Consider the following 20,253-nt stretch of genomic DNA (forward strand, 5'->3'; position numbering starts at 1 on the left):
CAAGTAGTTAGTGTCTGTGCCTCTGAGGCTGACCCACTGAGTCCACTTCCTGTGGACATTCTTTCTCTGCCTGTGGTTGCCTAGCACGTTCACTAACCTGGTAAACTTCTGTTGCATTCCCACCCACAAACGGAGGCATATATCGGGACAACATAATTCATTTATTTTGAAGATCTAATAATTCCCTTGATAAAATTAAAATGCTGTCTGCAAAGGGCTTGTCTGTGAGGGCATCAGGCATGAACATAGATTGGACTCTGTCTGCCAGATTATATAGGGCAAGCTCTTTTTAAAGCTTGTGATTGTTACTGTAACTAGGAAATAGACGGGAAGTGAATGATTTTGTGAAAGATGTAGACAGTAGCTAGCTGGTGTCTTTGCATTTGTGGAAAGGGCAGTGCCGTGCTGGGACTGGCCACCACCCTGGCAGTGCCACCCTGGCACTGAGCCAGGCCACAGACATCCGCTGGGCTTATTTGTGGACCATTTTATTTCTGTCAGCAAGAATGCTCATCCCTCTTCCTTCCCTGGTGCCCTTCTTCGTTCACATTGCTTCATATTCATTTCGTTGTTTTCTGCACTCAGATAGTGGCACGTATTATACATCCGAGAGAGATTTCACCTCTCTTTCCCTCCCAGAAGTCTTCAGTGCTTAAAGCTGTCAGTAAAATCCCTCAAACATAGGTTTGGGGTTCCTGCAGAAAAGAGCAGAATAGCTGGATCAGGTACACTGAACGGTATCTGAGACCCACAAATGGAACAGACCATATGGGAGGAGGACAAATGCATAAACCCTGTAGAGTAAATCTTTCTCTTTTGAGGGTTTTTTTGGGAATAATAATTTTTTTATACACACACACACACATATTTCAAAGTCACTTTTAGCATTTCATTAGAGGTTATTACAGAGTACGGTAGTAAAAGGATTTTGCAAGTTACCAACTTCATAGCTGGATAGCAGGGGAACTGTGAGGCCACACCATGAAAATTTAAGCATTGTAGAGGTATTTAATGTCTGCTTACATCTTTTTTTTTTTTTTTTTTTTTTTGTGGTCTTAGTGTTATCTTTTTTTTTTTTTATTCTGCTTTTAAGTGAAAGTTTACAAATCAAGTCAGACTCATACAAAAATTTATATACACCTTGCTGTATGCTCCTAATTGCTCTTCCTCCAATGAGACAGCACACTCCTTCCATCCTCCATTTCTTTTCGTGTCCCTTCGGCCAGCTTCTGACCCCTTCTACCCTCTCATCTCCCCTGCAGACAGGAGACGCCAACATAGCCTCATGTGTCTACTTGATCCAAGAAGCTCACTCTTCACCAGTATCGTTGTCTATCCCATTGTCCAGTCCAATCCCTGTCTGAAGAGTTGGCTTTAGGAATGGTTTCTGTGTTGGGCTAACAGAAGGTCTGGAGGCCATGACCTCTGGGGTCCTTCTAGTCTCAGTCAGACCATTAAGTCTGGTCTTTTTACCAGAATTTGGGCTCTGCATCCCACTGCTCTCCTGCTCCCTCAGGGCTTCTCTGTTGTGTTCCCGGTCAGAGCAGCCATCGGTTATAGCTGGGCACCATCTAGTTCTTCTGGTCTCAGGCTGATGTAGTCTCTGGTTCATGTGGCCCTTTCTGTCTCCTAGGCTCATAATTACCTTGTGTCTTTGGTGTTCTTCATTCTCCTTTGTCTGCTTACATCTTTAATAACTTTTTTCATTATAAAGGTAGTACACATAGCAGAAGGTCTTAAAGGGGATAAGCATCAAACTTTTACTTCTGAATTTGAATTTTTTCATAACAAATGTATAACTTATAGTAAAAAAAGAAAGTCATTCATGTATTGAAAGTTCAGAGAAGGAATAAAGAAAAAAACTACCCATAATCCCACTACCTGGAAATAAGCGTGTTTTGGTATGTTTCCATAGAGTGAGTTAGAGTTGGATGGATGAGTGGGTGGGTGGGTAGGTTCAGGGTGGCTCAGTAGATAGGTAGACCTTTTTAAAACAAAATTGTATTCTATTATATGTAATTTTGTATCTTGGTTTACATAATATATCGTGAGCATTTTTCCCATGTCATGAAATGTTCTTTGAAGTCTTGAGTTTTAACAACTGCTTAATATTTATTGTACTAGACATAGGTACTTGAATTTTTTGCATACTTACATATGCATCAGGTGAACATCTTTGTGTCTAAATCTTTGACTACATCTCTGACTATGTCCTTAGGATAAATTTCTAAAACTAGAGTTATCCAGTTCTTTATGTCCATACCTGGTTATTTATCTTACCTTGCCTCAAGATGTTAAAAATACCTTAAAAGGAAGTGGCGTAGTTTTTTTCTTACGCTTTTGAAATTTTTATTGTTACAAAGCATTCTCTTTGCTGAAGAAATAATAATAGATAACATGTATTGAGAGCCTAATGTTAAGGTACTGTGCTGAGTGTTTTATGTGTATTATCTTAGTTAATCCTCCCAAACAACTTTACTCTCATTTTATAAATGAAAAAAACTGAGCTTTATAGAGGTTAGACAACTTGCTAATAAGTGATAGAGCTGAGATTTGAGCCTATAGCATCTCAATATGTGCCAACCTTGCTAGGCAATTAGGATACAAATTAAATATTTGTATTCCCAGGCCCCACTCACTGGTCGGGATCGTGCACTGGTTTACCAGTCTCTGTGCTAGAATCTTGTACTGTGGTTGGCTCTGAGATTTTATCAGCTGGTGATGGGGTCTCCCACATGTATGCCACGTATTGTATATGAGGTCTCTAACTAGAAGTTATCCTTTGAGCTTTAAAGAAAGACAAAAACAATTGTATTTTGAAGCCCTGTAATTTATAGTTAACCTGGATTATTTCCTAGAGCAAAAGATCTTATTTCTAGCAGCTTGAGATCACCTAGGTGGATCAGCCGAACATTTCTGCCACAAAATCCTAGAAATGAATTTAGACTCTTATACCAAGTCCACGGGTAAACTGGCAAGCGAGAGTGACATGATTATCTGCTGTTTCAGGAGACCTGAACTTGTGGCAACTGCACATGGCTACATGTGCTCACACCTGTTAGCTCCGAGCGGCCTCTGGGGAGCTCTCCAGACCCTCATCACACATCATCCAAAAACCAGATCATTGTTTCTGCCTCTCCCAGGGTTAAATCCAGTCAAGCAAACGGTGCTTAATAAAAGACATAATTCCTCTTGCAGTCAGGATGAAAAGATAAATGTCTATGCAGACAGTTTCAGTAAAGATGTAAATTTAGGAGAACTACAAGGTTTTTGGAGTACTCAAAAAAAGGTTGACTTTTGTCTGTTAAGAGGGGAAAAAGCCTGGTTGTAAGGCTTATACTGCCAGGAATATCGGTAACATTTTGGCAGAGCCAGCAAGTGTAAAGATGCTCAGTAGGTAATTACTGAATAACAATCCTTCCTCTGTTGCATTACTTGTTTCTAAATCATCCTTGGTTAGTCTCAGAAAGTTGTATTAGTAGACAGCCAAGGAGCCTAGAAGTATGAATGTAAGTTCTCAAACAGCCGTTCTTAGTCTGAGAACCTTCTCCCTTTTAAATAACCACTGGTCATCTGAAAATCCGGCGAGGCATTAACCGCCTTATCCAAGCAATGGCCACAGCCCCAGAACAGTTTTTATGGAATAACCATCCCCTCCCCCAAGCAAGCAAAGATCTGAGTCACCCAAATCTCCCTCTCCAAATAAAGGGCCTCGAAGAGCCTTCAGATTGGTTGCCAGAAGAGGAAAGTTGTCTTGGATCTGGCGCAGGGATGTCCCACGTCACCTCTCACATACATGAGCTTCTGCTTCTCCTGCTTCCAAAGGAAACAGTAGCTGTACCCAGTGTATCCCAGGTGAAAGCGCTGCTTAGAACTGTCTTCGGACTGGCAGCTCCTAAGCAGCTATTCATGGGAGAGAATGGATTGATTTCCATGGGGGAATAGTTAAGGTAATTAGGTAAATAATTGTCTCCTCGTTGGGGCTGTTACCTGCCAGAAGAATTTGCAACCACAAGTCCCCTTTGTGTGCTGCTTCTGTCTGCCCTTGGGTGGCTCGCTTGGCCGCTGAGCTGGAAGGCAGAGTTCTCACCCGGGAGCTGTGCGGAGCTCACCCCTCGGGGACAGGGACTGTAGATAAAGTGCGTACTGGTGGAGGAGAGAGGATTCAGTGCAGTGATGCTTATTAACCTCTGCTGGAATTTTGGGCTTGTGAGTCATTTGTTGTTCTACAATGCAAGGTTTTGGCTGTTTGCCATTGAAATGTTTCTTTCAGTTCTTTCCGTGGTGTCAGTCTGTCTTAGGGAATTGTCAGGCTCGTACACAAAACCAACTAAAAGCAAAATCCAATGGGCAGGAACTTAAATTCCGAACATAAAAACATGTCTAGAAGCTTCCAGTATGTTTTGTGATGGAAAGTTAGAAGAACGTTGATGACTGCTCCTTTTTTTTGGCCATCACCCATGCAATTTGGGGGAAAAAAAAAACTGGTAGGCCTCAAGCTAATATGCCCCTGTGCACCTGAAAACCACTAAAAAACTTTATTGTAATAATGATGACTCAGAGAAACCTGGGAAACCTTGCCAGTTTGGGTCATAATGAGCTTCTGTCTCCTCTGAGCGCTGCAATTGACTTCTGCTCTACACGTTGCCCTTGGTAACAAATATGTACATTTTTAATACTCTATTTAATTTCCAGTTTTCCCCAGGTCTTGACACTTTTTCCCCTGTGGACTTTTCTGGTTCCTCAGCAGAGCAGCAGCTAACCGTTTGCTCTCACCCCCCTGACATGTAGGTAAATGGCTGCTTGCTTGACCCCGTGCCTCCCGTCCTGGTGAGGAAAGGATGCCAGTCATTGCCCAGCAACATGATGGAGACCTCCATTGATGAAGGGCTGGAGACAGAAGGAGAGGTCGAAGAAGACCCCAGCCACGCCTTCGAAGCCTTTCAGTCCACACGCAGTGGGCAGAGACGGCATACTCTGTCAGAAGTAACCAATCAGCTGGTTGTGATGCCTGGCTCAGGTGAGACCTAAGTGTCAGGTTAAGTCTTCCTAGCATCCTCTCATAGTCCAGTCCCCAAGAAGTATTAATAATACCAGTCAATTCCCAGGTTTTAGTCTCTATCTTATTCCTTTCTGGACCAGGTTCAGCTGCCTATAGGAAAAGGCCTGCTGAGCAGCAAACAGATTAAAACAAAACGTTTGAGTTGGCCGCCCTGACTCCCAGAAGTCAGGTCAGCACCGTGTGATTCATCAAGGACCCTCGCTCTTCTGGAGAAGCAGCGATCTTATGGGCGCAGGCTGTGGAGTGTTTTCCAGAAATTCAAAGAGGACTCCATTTCAACTGTTGGCCCCTGAAAGTCCTAGTTTAGAAGTTTCTGGGAAAAAAAATGGTTTGGTTGGGTATTAAGGACGTTGTAGCTGTCAGGCCTCAAGCCGTTTATGCTTTGTACCCCACTTGTTCAAAAAACTGCTGCTGCTGTTGGTTATGTCAGTTTTGTTTTCTCTTAAAGGGAAAATTTTCTCCATGAGTGACAACCCCTCACTTGACAGTGTGGACTCTGAGTATGATATGGGGTCTGTTCAGAGGGACCTGAACTTTCTGGAGGACAACCCTTCCCTTAAGGACATCATGTTAGCCAATCAGCGCTCACCCCACATGACATCTCCCTTCATAAGCCTGAGACCTGCCAACCCAGCCATGCAGGCACTGAGCTCCCAGAAACGAGAGGCCCACAACAGGTCACCAGTAAGCTTCCGAGAGGGCCGCCGGGCATCAGATACCTCCCTTACCCAAGGTGACCGTGTTCTCTTCTGTCTTTTAACACTTTCATATTGTAAGAGTTCAGGGAGGAGCTGTTGCCATGTTGTTTTCATGACTGTGATCACTGAAAGGCCTTGTGTTTTATTTAAACTGTTTGGTCTTTGCGTTTTCTTTCAGGAATTGTAGCGTTTAGACAACATCTTCAGAATCTGGCTAGAACCAAAGGAATCCTAGAGTTGAACAAAGTGCAGTTGCTATATGAACAAATAGGATCCGAGGCCGACCCTAACTTGGCATCAGCTGCTCCTCAGCTCCAAGACCTTGCTGGCATCTGCCCTCAGGTGGGTGCCCTGGGCTCTTCACACAATGGCTCTGTGAGTATGAGGCCTGAGTTTGTCCTGAAATGTGTCATTTTCATTTAGAGGATTTACTCCAGTTCTTGAGCAAACAGGTTCTTCTGGAAAGCCCACAGCCTGAAAGCTTTCCTTATTGCTACCACCTGGCACTGACAGGTTAGACCCATCCACACAGCCCCAAATGATCAGGAACAGATGGAGGCTTAGACGTTCTCCAGCCATCTTTAGTTCACGGGACAGGAGATTTTATATGGGGTGCCTCTTATAGTCTCCCCTTAACTCCCACACACAGTAAAAATCATCAACTTTACCCAAATGAGAAGCCTCTTGCCACACTTTGGGTATGATACCACGTCATTAAGTATTGTAAGTGGCTTATTCATGATAAAAGTACAATAAATTTTGCTGTTTATCCTGTAAACTTTATTCTGAGTCTGTTTTCAGTGTATCACGGATATTGTAGTATTAGAGACCCACATGAGAGAAACAGCCTGGTGACACAGAACCTCTGCTGTCGTGCTGACTAGGTACTAGTTTACTACAGACAATACATTTTAAGTTTCTACAGATAACCCTCAGCTGACTGATTAGGTAAAAGCTTTGAGTGTTATGTTTAATTTCTAGAGTTGGGATTCTTGGACATTTGCAAAGTTGCTTAACCTAAGAATTGAGACTTTTTTCTCACATGAAGAATTGAAAAAATTCTTTCACCCCATTGTACCTCAGGAGGAAGTTTCTCAACAGCAGGAAGGTGTCTCTGGTCTCCCTGACAGCTTGCATCCTCAGCTTGCCCGGCGGCAAAGCCTGGAAACCCAGTACCTGCAGCACAGACTCCAGGTGGGAGCCTTCTCCTTGTGGTCCCAGCTTACTTTTCTCATCCAGGATCTTCCTTTCTGCAAAGTAGAAACCTGTTTTGCTTGGTATTTATTTAGGGTGGCAGCTTTATTCCTCATAGACAGGTTTGGCTCTGCGTTTGTAGTTTCTAGAAACATGTTCAGACTCAGCTGTATGCTCTGTGTTGGCAACGGGAAAGGATTTGTCCGCAGGCCCCAGGACAGGTTATGCCACTGAGTGGTAGGGAAGGGTAACCTGGATTCTTTGTTCTGATTTTATGCCTCTTAATAAATAATAAAATGAAAATCTCAAGGCTGGAATATTTTAACATCAGTTCTCTGTATTGGTACATGAAAATCTTAAAATGTGATAGCGCATAGGTCCAATAAAGAATGAATCATTCACTCATTCATTCTGCAGCCACTGCAGCCTTTGCTCTAAAGAGTTAACTTCACTTTTTCTCATTGTTTTTAAACTCCATAAATCCTCACAGTCCTAGAGGATTTTTAGAAGTGGAAAACTGAAGCAGGTTAGAACTGGGATGGGCCCAGGGCTCCTGACCCAATGCTATTATTAGACTCCAGGCGTCTGCTGGGCTCTCAGTGAGCAAGTATCAGGCCCTTCGTTCTGGAGGACACACTTGAATTCATTCTCCAGGCAGAAGCAGTCTGATGACTCTATCCTGCCGTTGTTGTCAGTTCTGACTCATGGCGACCCCATGTGTGCAGAGTAGAGCTACTCCATAGAGTTTTCAAGGCTGTGACCTTTCTGAAGCAGATTACCAGGCCTGTCTTCTGGAGGTGCCTCTGGGTGGGTTTGAACCACCAACCTTTTGGCCAGTAGTCGAGCGCTTAACCCGTTTGCACCACCCAGGGACTGTGACTCCATCCTAGGTGCCAGCATATTCTTCTGCTTATTTCTCTGCCCTTCTAGAAGCCCAGCCTTCTGTCAAAGACCCAGAACACCTGTCCGCTTTATTGTAAAGAGCCACCCCGGAGCCTTGAACAGCAGCTGCAGGAACACAGGTGAGAGAGGGTCTTTGGGCAAAGAAGTCACTTTGTTTTGTGGAAGGCTCAAGAATGCTGGATATGTTGTCCTTTCCCACTCATGTTTGCCTCAAATAGGAAAAGAGGCTTTTGATGTGTGAGCCAGTCTTTTCAGTCACTAGACATGATAGCTGATGCAGATACTGCTGTTTCCACAGAGCATGGACTGGGCAAGGAACCAAAACCAAAAACCAAACCCAGTGCCATTGAGTCAATTCCGACTCATAGCGACCCTATAGGACAGAGCAGAACTGCCCCGTAGAGTTTCCAAGGAGCGTCTGGCGGATTCGAACTGCCAACCCTTTGGTTAGCAGCCATAGCACTTAACCACTACGCCACCAGGGTTTCCAGGCGAGGAACAGCAGCCCTAAAATGTGCCTTGTTTTCCGTTTCTTGTAGCTTTTCCCATTTTGGATATGAATAGACCCAAGCTTTCAGAATCAGTGACCTAATTCAACTTGAGTGGGTTACGCTGTGGAGGAGGCCTCGCCCTTAGTTGCAGTGATCTGTGCTCAGGCCTCACTCATAGAAGCAGAATCACCTCAGTCCATCAACCTGCAAACACCCATGGAGGCCAAGGTGTCGTTTCCCTTCTAAGCACTCCAGATTGGAAACCCACCTCTCACTTCATAGGGAGAAAATTTAGAAGTTTTAGGAAAAGTCCAAGAGAAAATTAATTCATGCTCACTTTATACCAGGGCTTCAAACTGGTTCAGTCACGGCTGACAAAGCGAAATGGGAACACACCGGAAGATTTACAATTTTGGTGATTCACCACGGTACTTGCAGCAGGAAAAATTATGGGTCGAAGCCCTGGAACGAGAGACTCAGAAGAGGTGTAGTGAGCCCTTTCAGGAGCCTGATGCGTGAGATTGGATTATTAGCAGGACTGTATAGGGCGCTATGAGTCGGAGTCAACTCAACGGCAGTGGATTGGTAGAGAGTGACACACATTCAAAGTGGCGGAGTCGGCCACCATCTTAGAGTGGGGCAGCACTGTTTCCAAATTTGCTGAAAATCCGAGGGCAGGAGATTTGGTTGCTATGCAACACATCTGCTGCCTTTATTTTCTAAGAGAGAGATTAAGTTTCTAGCAGGGCTTCAACCATAATTTCCCCTGTTCCAGGTACTGTGGCAAATCACCCACATTTTAAACATTCGCATCTGTCCCAGTGACACTTCCTTAGCCACGACTGAGCTGGGCAGAGCCAGTTTGAAGCCCTGCTTTACACTGAGGGATCAGTCAGAACTGGGGGGGGGGGGGCGGGGCGGGGGGAGCAAAAGAAATGAGAATAGGTGTAAGAAACCAGACATGATGGGCTCCTCCTCCAACTCATTTTCTGCCATGGGAAAGAGAGAAGTGGGGTGCCTGAAGCTGATGACTGACATTTGAGAAGATTTAAAATTCTTCCTTTTGATATTGCTGATTTAGGCTCCAACAGAAACGACTCTTCCTCCAAAAGCAGTCTCAGCTGCAGGCGTATTTTAACCAGATGCAGATAGCAGAGAGCTCCTACCCACAGCCCAGTCAGCAGCTACCCCTTCCCCACCAGGAGAGCCCCGCACCTCCACAGCCGCCGCCGCCGCCATTCAGCTTGGCCCAGCCCCTGCGCCCTGTCCTGGAGCCTTCTCCTGAGCAGATGCAATACAACCCTTTCCTCAGGCAGTACCCGGAGATGCAGCTGCAGCCCCTGCCCTCTGCGCCAGGCCCCCGTGCGCCGCCACCACAGCTGCAGCGGCCGCCACCGCCACCTCCCCCGCCCCCACCACAGCAGCCCAGGGCCGCCCCGCCGCCCTTACCGTTCTCGTATCAGACTTGTGAGCTGCCAAGGGCCACTTCCCCTGAGCCAGACTACCCCACTCGTCAGTACGCCATGGACGGAGCCCGGCCGAGTGGCGCAGCAGTGCCAGACTGCCCCGGAAGCTCAGGACTGCAGGAGACGCCCCCTGGCTACGGCCCTTTAGCCCTCTCTGAGCTACCTGGACTCTTTGATTGTGAAATGCTGGAGGCTGTGGACCCACAGCACAGCGGCTATGTCCTGGTGAATTAACCTCAGCCCGGGAGGCGAGGTGGGTCACGTGAAGGAAGAGTGTGTATTTCTGTTTTTATTCCAGCCTTTTAAATTTAAAGCTTATTTTCTTGCCCTGTCCCTAATGGGGGAAGATCAGGTTGCCCAGCTGGAATCAGAGGGCCCGGCTGGGGTGGAAGTCAGCTTCTCCTGGCTCTGCCCCACCACAGAGTTTACTGTGGCAAGTGCTGGAACGTAGCTGTAGGCTGAAGGTCGTGCCCTTTGGTCAAGCGGAGCAAGCTTTCAAGGGAGGCGCCAACACATATTTTTATAAGAAGATACTCAGACCTAGGTTTTATTCAGAATTATACCAGTTCTTATCAAGGGAAAAACCATGGTGAAAGCAGGAAAAACGTGTGCCATTGCATGTATACGGGCAAAAAAAAAAAAAAAAAGGCAATATATTTTTCACTGAAGCAGAGCAACAACATGTAAGAAGCTTAAAGGCAAATCAAGAATGCATAACGGAGTTTGATGCACAAGAAAGGAAAATTGTACCTTGTCATTGAATTGTACGTTCAAAGCTGCTGCTGCAAATTGCTCCCAAGGCTGTCACAAAGCAGTAGGTCATGAGCTTGCTTGGTTTCAGGGGCCATGAATGACAGTCGGTACTGACCCCTGAGAATGGCAGTCGCCTCCCTGCGGGAGCAGGCGACACACCTCTTCAGAAAGTGCCCCGGGTTACAGGGTGTCCGTGTGTGTACTCAGAGCCCCAGAAATGTCACCTGTGGAACCGGCAGGAGACCCACCGCAGCAGGGGCAAGAAACCATGAAAAAGCACCAGCCCGGGGCCCGGGGAGACGGGCTCTTCCTGACCGGTCTCTTGTGGAGACTTCCGGTTTTGGAGCAGTTGGTCTCTAGAGGACCTGTTGTCTTTTAAAATGTAATAACTACTTTGACTTTACACTATATGTTGCTAGTAGTTTATTGAGCTTTGTCTATTTGGACAGTTTGATATGGGGCTTAGAAATTTTACGGACAAGGAAAATGAACTTTTATCTCCCATGTGAAGTGGTAGTACTGTGCCTTTTCCCCCCAGACCATGCTTTAATTTTCTTTTCTGTAGAAACCAACAGTTTTCCATTTATGTCAATGCTAAATCCAAAGTCCCTTCAGAGTTTGTTTTCCACCATGTGGGAATTAGCATTCTTAATTTCCCTAAAGTTTGGATTTATAATGAAATGTTAGAGTATTACAGCAATATTCAAAGAACCACAGATGTGTTAACCAGTTAAGCAGATCATCTGCCACACGTTTTATTACTAGTAAAACTTAACCCTTAAGATTTATGAAAGTTTATTAAAAAAAAAAAAAAAATAGATGCTACAGCTAGTTACCTGTATACTTAAAAGTAGCAAGTAATCTGTCCTTTGGACAATAACATCCAAGTGTTACACATTCAGTATTATTTACAATGATGATAACTTCTGTCCTTTAGAATGGCTTAGCCTGTTGGCAGATGAATGCATTAAGCACAAAGCATCTTCCTTAGAGCACAAAGAAGAGAGATCCTACACTGATGCTGCATCTAGAAAACACCTTTAAGTTGCCTTTCCTCTTTGTAATAAACATCCTGGCAGGTGAGGGGAAGCATGGGAGTTCTACGGCCTCTCCTTCCAGTTGCCCCACCACCCGCCATGAGGCCTGACTGCTGTGCAGAGGTGTCCTGGCTGGGACTGGGCTCTTGGCATTAGCAAGGAAGGTTAGTGTGGACGACGGTCATTTTTGTGATTTAACAACATGCAGTGAAAACCCAGGAAGAATGAACTGTGTTCCTTCTGTGAATTGTTTATTCCTCCTCTTGCTTAAAATAAATGGTTTTGTGAAGGAGAAGGAGATGAACATCATTTCACCTGAGAGTCATGGGGTGTCGATCAGAACTGGAACAGAGTGAATAGTTACTTCCTAGTCTTAATCTGCTAAATTCTGACTCGTCCTCTTGTTTTTGCTGTATTGATCTCTAACCTGTTTAAAGCTTTTGCAAAACAAGTCAGTTATAAAACAGGGCTTACTTTGTTTAGATTGTAGGAGGATGTTTTCCCAAAATAATATTTATAAAATTTACATGCTTTTCAGATTGAAAATTGGGGGCCATTCATTTCAGAGTCGCAGGAATGGCATGGTTACAGAGTTGCATAAACCCCTGTCCTCCATCAAGGCCAAGGGGCTACAGTAGGACAGCTAGGACAAGAGATGAGGGACGAGTGGAGAGGTTGTTGGAAGGTTAGAGGACACAGAAGTCCAGAAGCCCCCAGCAATAGCCCAGGACCATTATGAACTGACGTGGGCACTCCCCTGGTGAGTAACAAGACCCTCCTGCTAAAACATACTTTTAAGCCCTGATTTGCTTGTCTTGTCATTTCAAGCAGAAATCACTGAATTCCATAACCATCTGTGTTCACTGGGATGTCAGCTGGTGAGGAGACGGCTTCTGTTGGTCAGTGAGGTGTTTTCCCAGCTGTGTCTGCTCATCTCTGTTGCTGCTGTTCCCTAACTAGTGACCCGTGTAAGCTTCCAGGATGTTTTCTCCTTATAAATATTAAAGCAACACTAAGAAGGCTTAGTACCACTCTTTACGTGAGAGGCTACTTTGAAATAATGACTTTTTTTCCAGTCTGTTTCACATTAGCAGTGTGTACACTACTGTATAATAATCATTAGCTTTATAATCTTGTAAACCAGGCTCCTCTGAAGAGACTTTGGCGAGAGGAACGTGAGGTAAAAATTTCATTTAGCAAAAAGTGCAATATGTGTGGTACTTTATTTTTTATGTTCTTTTTTAATCCAATGGTGTTAGTATTTGCTTTGGGAAAAATGCACTAGTTCTGCAATTTCAAGTTGGGCAAGTGTGTCTCTAGTATTTACATGCAACTGATAGGCTGGTCCCTGGAAGGCAAACACAGCACGTTAGCACCGCAGAAATAAGGCAAGTGTTCCGTTTTTAAATTTCTGGTGACCATCCCCAGGCTCTCCACCACCCCCCACCCCCCGTCAGCCTGCACGGCCTGTTCCGGCTGCCTGGGGAAGGGAGAAGGGTCAGAGGGCCCTCTACACCGTAACCCTCAATATCTGTCTGATGGGAAGCACTTGGGCCCCACCAAGGAGGAACAGGAGATGGGACTAAAGGACTCTGTTTGTTCTGATATGAACTTTTTCAAACTATACCTCCTAGGAAAAGGAAGTCAGTAGCCCTTTCTTCCTCAGATGTAAAGAACTCCCCGGTGTTTAAACTATCTACTGAATGAGGTGGGACTGGGACTACAGTTGGACCTGGCCTCTAGCGTTTTCTTCCTGACGAGCCCCTGGAAGAAGGAACCAGGCCCCTATGGAGAGGGAGGGCTACCATGTATGACGAGCACCCTCCCCCTTGCTCCTTGCCATCCGCCTTCCCTGAAGGCCTCAGCAGAAGGGACTCATCCTGGGACTGGCCTCATCCACCTCTCTTCACACACTGGGTACCACTAGTGCCTAATGCAGTTCAGCTCATAAAAGAATAGCTAGTTGGTAGAGTTGGAGAGAAGGGCGTTTTCTCACAGAGAGTGATTAGGTGATCAACCAGAAACTAAGAAAGGTGAAAAGCAGCAGCTTTTAGTTGTATTTGGTAAAGGGTCCCAGGTATGTGGCCATTAGAGCAGCCTCTGGTTAGGAAAGGCTGTTCAGAGCATAGACAGACATAGTGAGACCAGTGTTGCTTCCTTTGCAGGAAGTCTCTAGTCCAACTCCGAGTACTTAAATACTTAAATACGGGGTTCTGTATTGGGGTCAGAGTTTTTCTGCTATGATTACATTTAAAATAGAGAGCACCAGTTACACTTAAGGTCCCTATTTGTTTAAAGAAAATTCATACTCCAGGTAACTAATACTCACACTCCTCCTCTGTTAGAGACAGTACTTAATGTCACTTCGTAATATCGGTCCCAGTGAATAGTTTTCGGGCCCCTGTGCCCAGCTCTGACCTTTGCTGCATCTGTACCCCTAAACTGGGCTGCCACTGCTGTCTCGTTCTGCCCAGACATCAAAGGCGAAAACTGGAGAACAAATGTTAAGTTGGAGTAACTGTACAGGCAGGAATCTTTGATCATTTTGTTGCTTCTGGAGATTTTTACAGAATTTATCTTCAGAGTGAAGTATGGAATATGAGAGAAGTATTATCTGCCTCATTTTCTAAACTGGATAATAAAAGTTTTTTTTAATTATACAGCCCTCCCGACATGTTCAGTGGTATAAAATGTGGCCCTTCAGCCAGAAAGGACTGGAGTGTGGCTCTCCTGTCTCACACAGGATGCTGCTCAGGTTGGCGAGGGATAGACTAAGCCAGTGGCCTTCCCAGCCCTGGAGCTTCCTACCCTGTCACATACTTGTTTTGCTCTTTTTTCCCAGTTAAGGTGGTCTGGCTGATTTTCGAAGCCTCACAGCCACCTGGTTGCACCACCATTACACGCCCAAGTCTTATCAGGACAGATTTCAACACACTTGGCAGATGCGGGCACATACTGTTGCCTACATTGAGAAATAGGCACAGTTGCTCAGGGCTGCCCATACGTAACCAGTGGCAGTTTTGATGGTTCCTGCCCAAATACCCAGCTTGGCGGTCCTAAGGGAGCAGCAGCTTCTATTTGTACGTGAATTTACCAAGCGCTTTCCCAAGTCATCTCTTCCTATCCTCACGACAGAGCTACGAAGTGAGTGGGTCACAAACTCATTTTTTACAGCTGAGGAAACCAAAGCTCTCCTAAGTTTACGTGACATGTTTGAGGTCACAGAGCTCATGAGTGGAGGAGCCAGGACAAGCACTTGGGTTTTCTGGCTTCTCATTCTGTGCTCTTTGCCCTCCTCAGTAGCAATTCACACTTTTCAAAACCAAACAGCTGTTAAAGTCCCTGTCTTGGTGAAGCCCTGGGTGAATGTGATTTTGTCCCTGCAGCTTTATTCTTGACTCACAGCTGCCTGGCTTTGGGGGGACGAGCTCCTCAGGCTTCAGGAGATACACACCCCACATATGGCCATTTTTTCACTGTCCAGATGACTACAGAAGTTTGGGCTCACATCAAAAATGTCTAGTTTTTCCAAATTACAAAGTATGGTCACCTCCTAAAGCATATTTGGTAGCAGGGCACAGCCCTCCTTGATGCCAAGGAGCCAGACTTGCAGAGCATCACCCCCCCACCCCACCCCCAAGCCAACAGGCTCCACCCAAGAAAAGGGCTGCAGGAAAGAAGCACAGAGAGCCCGATGTCCTGAGGAGGGTGGGACAATCCCATCATGTACAAGTGCCAGTTAGACTCTTCGAGGGTTAAACAAAATAACATACTTTGATTGAATACTGTCTTTCCAAAGGCAAAAAGGGTGGGTGGGGAGAGCTTTAAAAATAGAAGTACAAAACAACATCCTGGAAAATAGGACCCCAGATTGGAATAATATGAAATTAGCAAATACAGATAACAGGGACTTGCCGCTGGCTGAGCCATGCCTATCTATCTGGTTAGGATTTGCTGAATCAAGGAAACGCATGAGTGAGTGATACCTTCCTACTACAGACGGTAAAAGAAATTGGCCTTCACCAAAATCTTTGAAGGGAAAACCAGCAGAGAGAAAAGGAGGTTTGCTTCTCTTTGGGAACTGCAATTTAAGAAATAAGGGTGATAGAGATATTTGCACTTTTAGAAAGGGCAAGATTATTTGCTTATTTCTGAAGGGAGGAGGGTGGTCTTAGCTGGACGTTTGGTCTGTGAAAGAGTTACTTTTGATAAAGTTAAGTGTAGTTATTTTTTTGTGTGTGCTTTTTTTTAAAATTAGCAAAAATTGGTGAGTTCAATAGCTTCAGTTGCAAATCATAATAGCTCCAATGTGAACAAATCAAAATGTAACCTGTCCCTCAATGTTAGACAATTGCCTACGATGCAGTTTAATAAATTATCTTTGTACCAAATGGTAATTTAAATGAGGTAATTTTCTGCGAGGAAAATGTACTGTTTTTATGTTTCCAAACCTCTTGAATTAAAATAAAAACAACTTGTTTTTCTAAGTGCCTGGGTGATACGAATGTCAGGCTAAGGAGATCGGACCTTTCTTTACCTCAGCAGGCCCTGGGCGGAATTTTACAAGTATGGAATGTGGCAGTGTTCTTTGAGCTCTGGTGCTCATTTCAGGCTGCAGAAAAGGACAGTGGATAACATGTTCTCATTGACGTCAGCAGGGTAAATAATACCTTGCTCTGAAATCGCCTGAGTACACGTTAGCCACTGCAGAACGCTGACAGAAGCTAACCACAGCCTGCACGCAAAAAGGCCCCAGCTGAGCACTGCCTAATACTTGCCTTGATTACAGTCAGGGAAAAGCCCAGCAGCCCAGGGGGTCTGACTAACGGCCTTTGACAGCAGTAAGGGAGGTGGAGGCAGGCATAGGGGGCCCTGCTGGGCTCCCCCAGAACAGGCAAGCAGCGGGGTACAGGGTGGGAATTGGAGGTGCACTGAACCACCGCCAGGGAGGCCAGAAAAAATACCCTGCATCGGACGATGTGGCATCTTCTCTGGGATCTGAGAAAAGCCTTGACGCTGCTCACACCCCCACAGTGCACCCCTTACAGGGACAAGCACCCTGTTGAGGCCCAATTCAGCGCCTCAGGGAATGGAAAGTGCATTCGCCATGGCAGTGTGGCTGCCCTTATGCTGTCTGGACTGTTTTCATGTCGGCCCCCGAGTAAAAAGGGCAATTGTAAATCCTAATATCTGGCAGCGAGTTCCACTGAGATTTGGTTTCATTCAAACTGTTCCATTTGTCAAAGGAGCATTAAATTGAGCCCGCACTGTAGAACTGAGACAGCTCCCACGTAGGGGATCACCTGCTGGCTGCGGGAGGGACCGGGGGAGCGGGAGAGTTCACAGAGACTGCGCAGACTGGAAGGGAGCAGCGTCCTCTCCACGGGCCTGCCCTGCCGCCCAGCACCACTCAGAGGTGCTCAGCCCCACCTCAAAACAGCTGTTAGTCTGCCTGGCTTCACAAGAATGCTTATCACTGAGCACTGAGACACCACTGCTGCTTTTTTATTTTTTGAGGAAAGTACTGGATTTCAGTAATGATGTTTTGCAAACTTTCCCCTTTCCCACCAAATTTCTCCATCATTTTTATTTTGTGTTGCCAAAAACAACCCCAGTGCCCCCCGGGTACAGGCAAAAATAAATAGACTTGCCAGCAGAGACTGTCCAGAATGTGAGCAGCCAGCCAGGCCCCTGATCTCCACGTTCCCCAGCACATCCTGTTCAGCTGTGGCCTTGGAGAGCCACAGGCTCAGCCATGCAGAGTAAAGGACAGGGCCGGAGAGACTTGCGTTCCTGGCCCGTGAGGGGACCAGTCTCAGGGACAGGGCTGCAAGGCTCTGGTCTTGGTGATTCGCTTCTTTCTACCCCACTAGTTCTTAAAGGAGCCTCGGCAGTGCAGTGGTTAAGCACTTGGCTGCTAACCCACCAACCACTCCTTGGGAAACAGATGTGGCAGTCTGCTTCCGTAAAGGTTGGAAACCCTATAGGGCACTTTTCCTCTGTCCTGTAGGGTCGCTATGAGTCGGAATCGACTTGACGGCAATGAGTTTGGGTTTTTTGTTGTCGGTGTTTTTAGTTCTTAAATAAGGAGCCCTGGTGGCACAGTTAAGTGTTCGATTTCTAACCAAAATGTTGGCAGTTCAAACCCAGCCACAGGAGAAAGACCTGTCACTCAGTTTCCGTAAAGATTACAGCCGAGAAAACCCTATGGGGCAGCTCTACTCTGTCACATGGATTGCCATGAGTCAGAATTGACTCAACAGCACCTAACAACAGTTCTTAAGTTGTGGGATCTTAGATCCCTTTGACACGCTCAAAAAAGCTGTGAACCTTCTTCCAAAAAAAAAAAAAAAAACCATATGCACATAAACACACAACTTTGGATATATACTTTCAAGGGAGTGTTGGGTTCTAGACCTCCTGAAGCCCATCCATGGACCTCAAGTTAAACCCCTGACTTAGAACAACAGTGTCTCCATCTGTGGTGACCCTTTACACTTTTCAGAGTTCTCTCACAGACCGTCCCCAATGAGGGTGTTCTAATCCTCACTCCCTGGGTGAGTCCAGGATAAGGAGAGTACCCCCTCCCTACCCCGGGCTGCATTCCAAGGCACCATGGGAGGAAGTTCTGGGCTTTGTGCAGTAAATCCTGGGTGCCACGTGGAATGTCACCTGTGCAGGCCACAGCAACTCTGCCCTGGGGGCTGAAGAGAGGAACGGCTCTGCTCAGCTCCAGACAGTGACATCACTTCAAAGAAAGGACACGGCTGAGCAGCTCTGGAGGGATGGACGGCTGGGCATAGCTCATACTGAACAGTGCCCCTCATGGGGACTGAAGCCAAGGGGTTGCACCCTCCTCTCAGACACAAAGCCATCACTGCAAATTACCACCCCCACCCCTTTCCGCCTATTCAGATATTAAGCTATGACCAACCACACATCACCAAGGCCAACCCAGGAAGCCAGGTCAGGCAGAGGGGGAAGCCTCCTGTTTGTCTCCAGACATTTGTCTTCTGAATGTCCTTCCCACTGCGGCTATCCCAACTGGACCAATAAAGCAGAATCCAGACTGGAAAAAAGTTTTTAGCTGTGATATTTCCGATCAGCATCTGATCTCTTAAAATCTACATGATACTGCAAAAACTCAACTACAAAAAGGCAAATAACGCAATTAAAAAATGGGCAAAAGATATGAACAGGCACTTCACTAAAGAAGACATTCAGGTAGCTATCAGATACAGGAGGAAATGCTCACGATTTATTAGCCATTAGAGAAATGCAAAGCAAAACTACAATGAGATTCCGTTTCACTCCAACAAGGCTGGCATTCATCCAAAAAACACAAAATAAAAAAATTGGAGAGGGTGTAGAGAGACGGGAACACTTACACACTGCTGGTGGGAATGTAAAACGGTACAACCACCTTGGAAATTGATTTGGCGCTTCCTTAAACAGCTAGAAATAGAACTACCATACGATCCAGCAATTCCTTGGAATGTATCCTAGAGAAATAAGAGCCGTTACATGAACATATATGCATACCCATGTTCACTTCAGCATTCTTTACAATATCAAAAAGATGGAAGCAACCAAGGTGCCCATCAACAGATGAATGGGTAAATTATGGTATAGTCACACAATGGAGTACAGTGATGCATCTGAAACATTTCATAACATGGAGGAATCTGCAAGGCCTTATGCTGAGTAAAATTAGTTGCAAAAGGACAAATATTGTGTAAGACCAGTATTATAAGAACTCGAGAAATAAACAGAAGAAAATATTCTTTGATGGTTACGAGAAGGGGGAGGGAGGGAGAGGGGTATTCACTAATTAGATAGTAGATAAGAACTATTGTAGGTGAAGGGAAAGACAACACAATACAGGAGAGGTCAGCACAACTGGACTAAGCCAAAAGCAAACAAGTTTCCTGAATAAACTAAATGCTTCAAAGGCCAGCATAGCAGGGGCAGGGGTTTGGGGACCATGGGCTCAGGGGACACCTAAGTCAATTGACATAATAAAATCTATTAAGAAAACATTCCACATCCCACTTCGGAGACTGGCGTCTGGGGTCTTAAATGCTAGCAAGCGGCCATCTAAGATGCATCAATTGATCTCAACCCACCTGGACAAACGGAGAATGAAGAACATTAAAGACACAAGGTAATTAGCCCAAGAGACAGAAAGGGCCACATAAACCAGAGACTACATCAGCCTGAGACCAGAAGAACTAGTTGGTGCCCACCCGCAACCAATGACTGCCCTGACAGGGAGCACAACAGAGAACCTCTGAGGGAGCAGGAGAGCAGTGGGATGCAGACCCCAAATTCTGGTAAAAAGACCAGACTTGATGGTCTGACTGAGACTAGAAGGACCCTGGTGGTCATGGTCCCCAGACCTGTTAGCCCAGGACAGGAACCATTCCCAAAGCCAACTCTTCAGACAGGGATTGAACTGGACAATGGGATAGAAAATGATGCTAGTGAAGAATGAGCTTCTTGGATCGAGTAGACACATGAGGCTATGTTGGCATCTCCTGTCTGCAGGGGAGATGAGCGGGCAGATGCTGGCGGAATGGACACAAAGAGAGAAAGTGGAGGGAAGGAGTGTGCTGTCTCATTAGAGGGAGAGCAAGCAATTAGGAGCAT

The 20,253-nt window shown here is 45.7% G+C and overlaps 2 protein-coding genes across 8 annotated transcripts in view; one reads left to right on the forward strand and one right to left on the reverse strand.

The window, feature by feature from the left end:
- SIK2 (salt inducible kinase 2) overlaps nucleotides 1–11,387 on the forward strand; it is a 136,573-nt gene extending 125,186 nt beyond the window's left edge. For 4 of the 7 annotated variants that reach the window (XM_064288899.1, XM_064288902.1, XM_064288904.1 and 1 more), the window contains 6 exons: nucleotides 4,792–5,020; nucleotides 5,511–5,795; nucleotides 5,939–6,135; nucleotides 6,844–6,954; nucleotides 7,885–7,976; nucleotides 9,430–11,387. In XM_064288899.1, the coding sequence (XP_064144969.1) occupies nucleotides 4,792–5,020; nucleotides 5,511–5,795; nucleotides 5,939–6,135; nucleotides 6,844–6,954; nucleotides 7,885–7,976; nucleotides 9,430–10,048 (1,533 nt within the window). In that variant the 3' untranslated portion in view covers nucleotides 10,049–11,387. The other 3 variants (XR_010322521.1, XM_064288900.1, XM_064288905.1) reach the window with 3 other exon arrangements.
- Nucleotides 11,388–12,844: 1,457 nt separating this feature from the next.
- PPP2R1B (protein phosphatase 2 scaffold subunit Abeta) overlaps nucleotides 12,845–20,253 on the reverse strand; it is a 54,597-nt gene continuing 47,188 nt past the window's right edge. The window contains exons 16-18 of the mRNA XM_023554779.2: nucleotides 16,960–16,992; nucleotides 14,023–14,070; nucleotides 12,845–12,952 (exon numbers count right to left, since the gene is read on the reverse strand). Of these exons, the coding sequence (XP_023410547.1) occupies nucleotides 12,860–12,952; nucleotides 14,023–14,070; nucleotides 16,960–16,992 (174 nt within the window). The 3' untranslated portion in view covers nucleotides 12,845–12,859. The remainder of the gene's footprint in view (nucleotides 12,953–14,022; nucleotides 14,071–16,959; nucleotides 16,993–20,253) is intronic.

This window comes from Loxodonta africana, chromosome 7 (genome assembly GCF_030014295.1).
Source record: "Loxodonta africana isolate mLoxAfr1 chromosome 7, mLoxAfr1.hap2, whole genome shotgun sequence".
Lineage (NCBI taxonomy): Eukaryota > Metazoa > Chordata > Mammalia > Proboscidea > Elephantidae > Loxodonta > Loxodonta africana.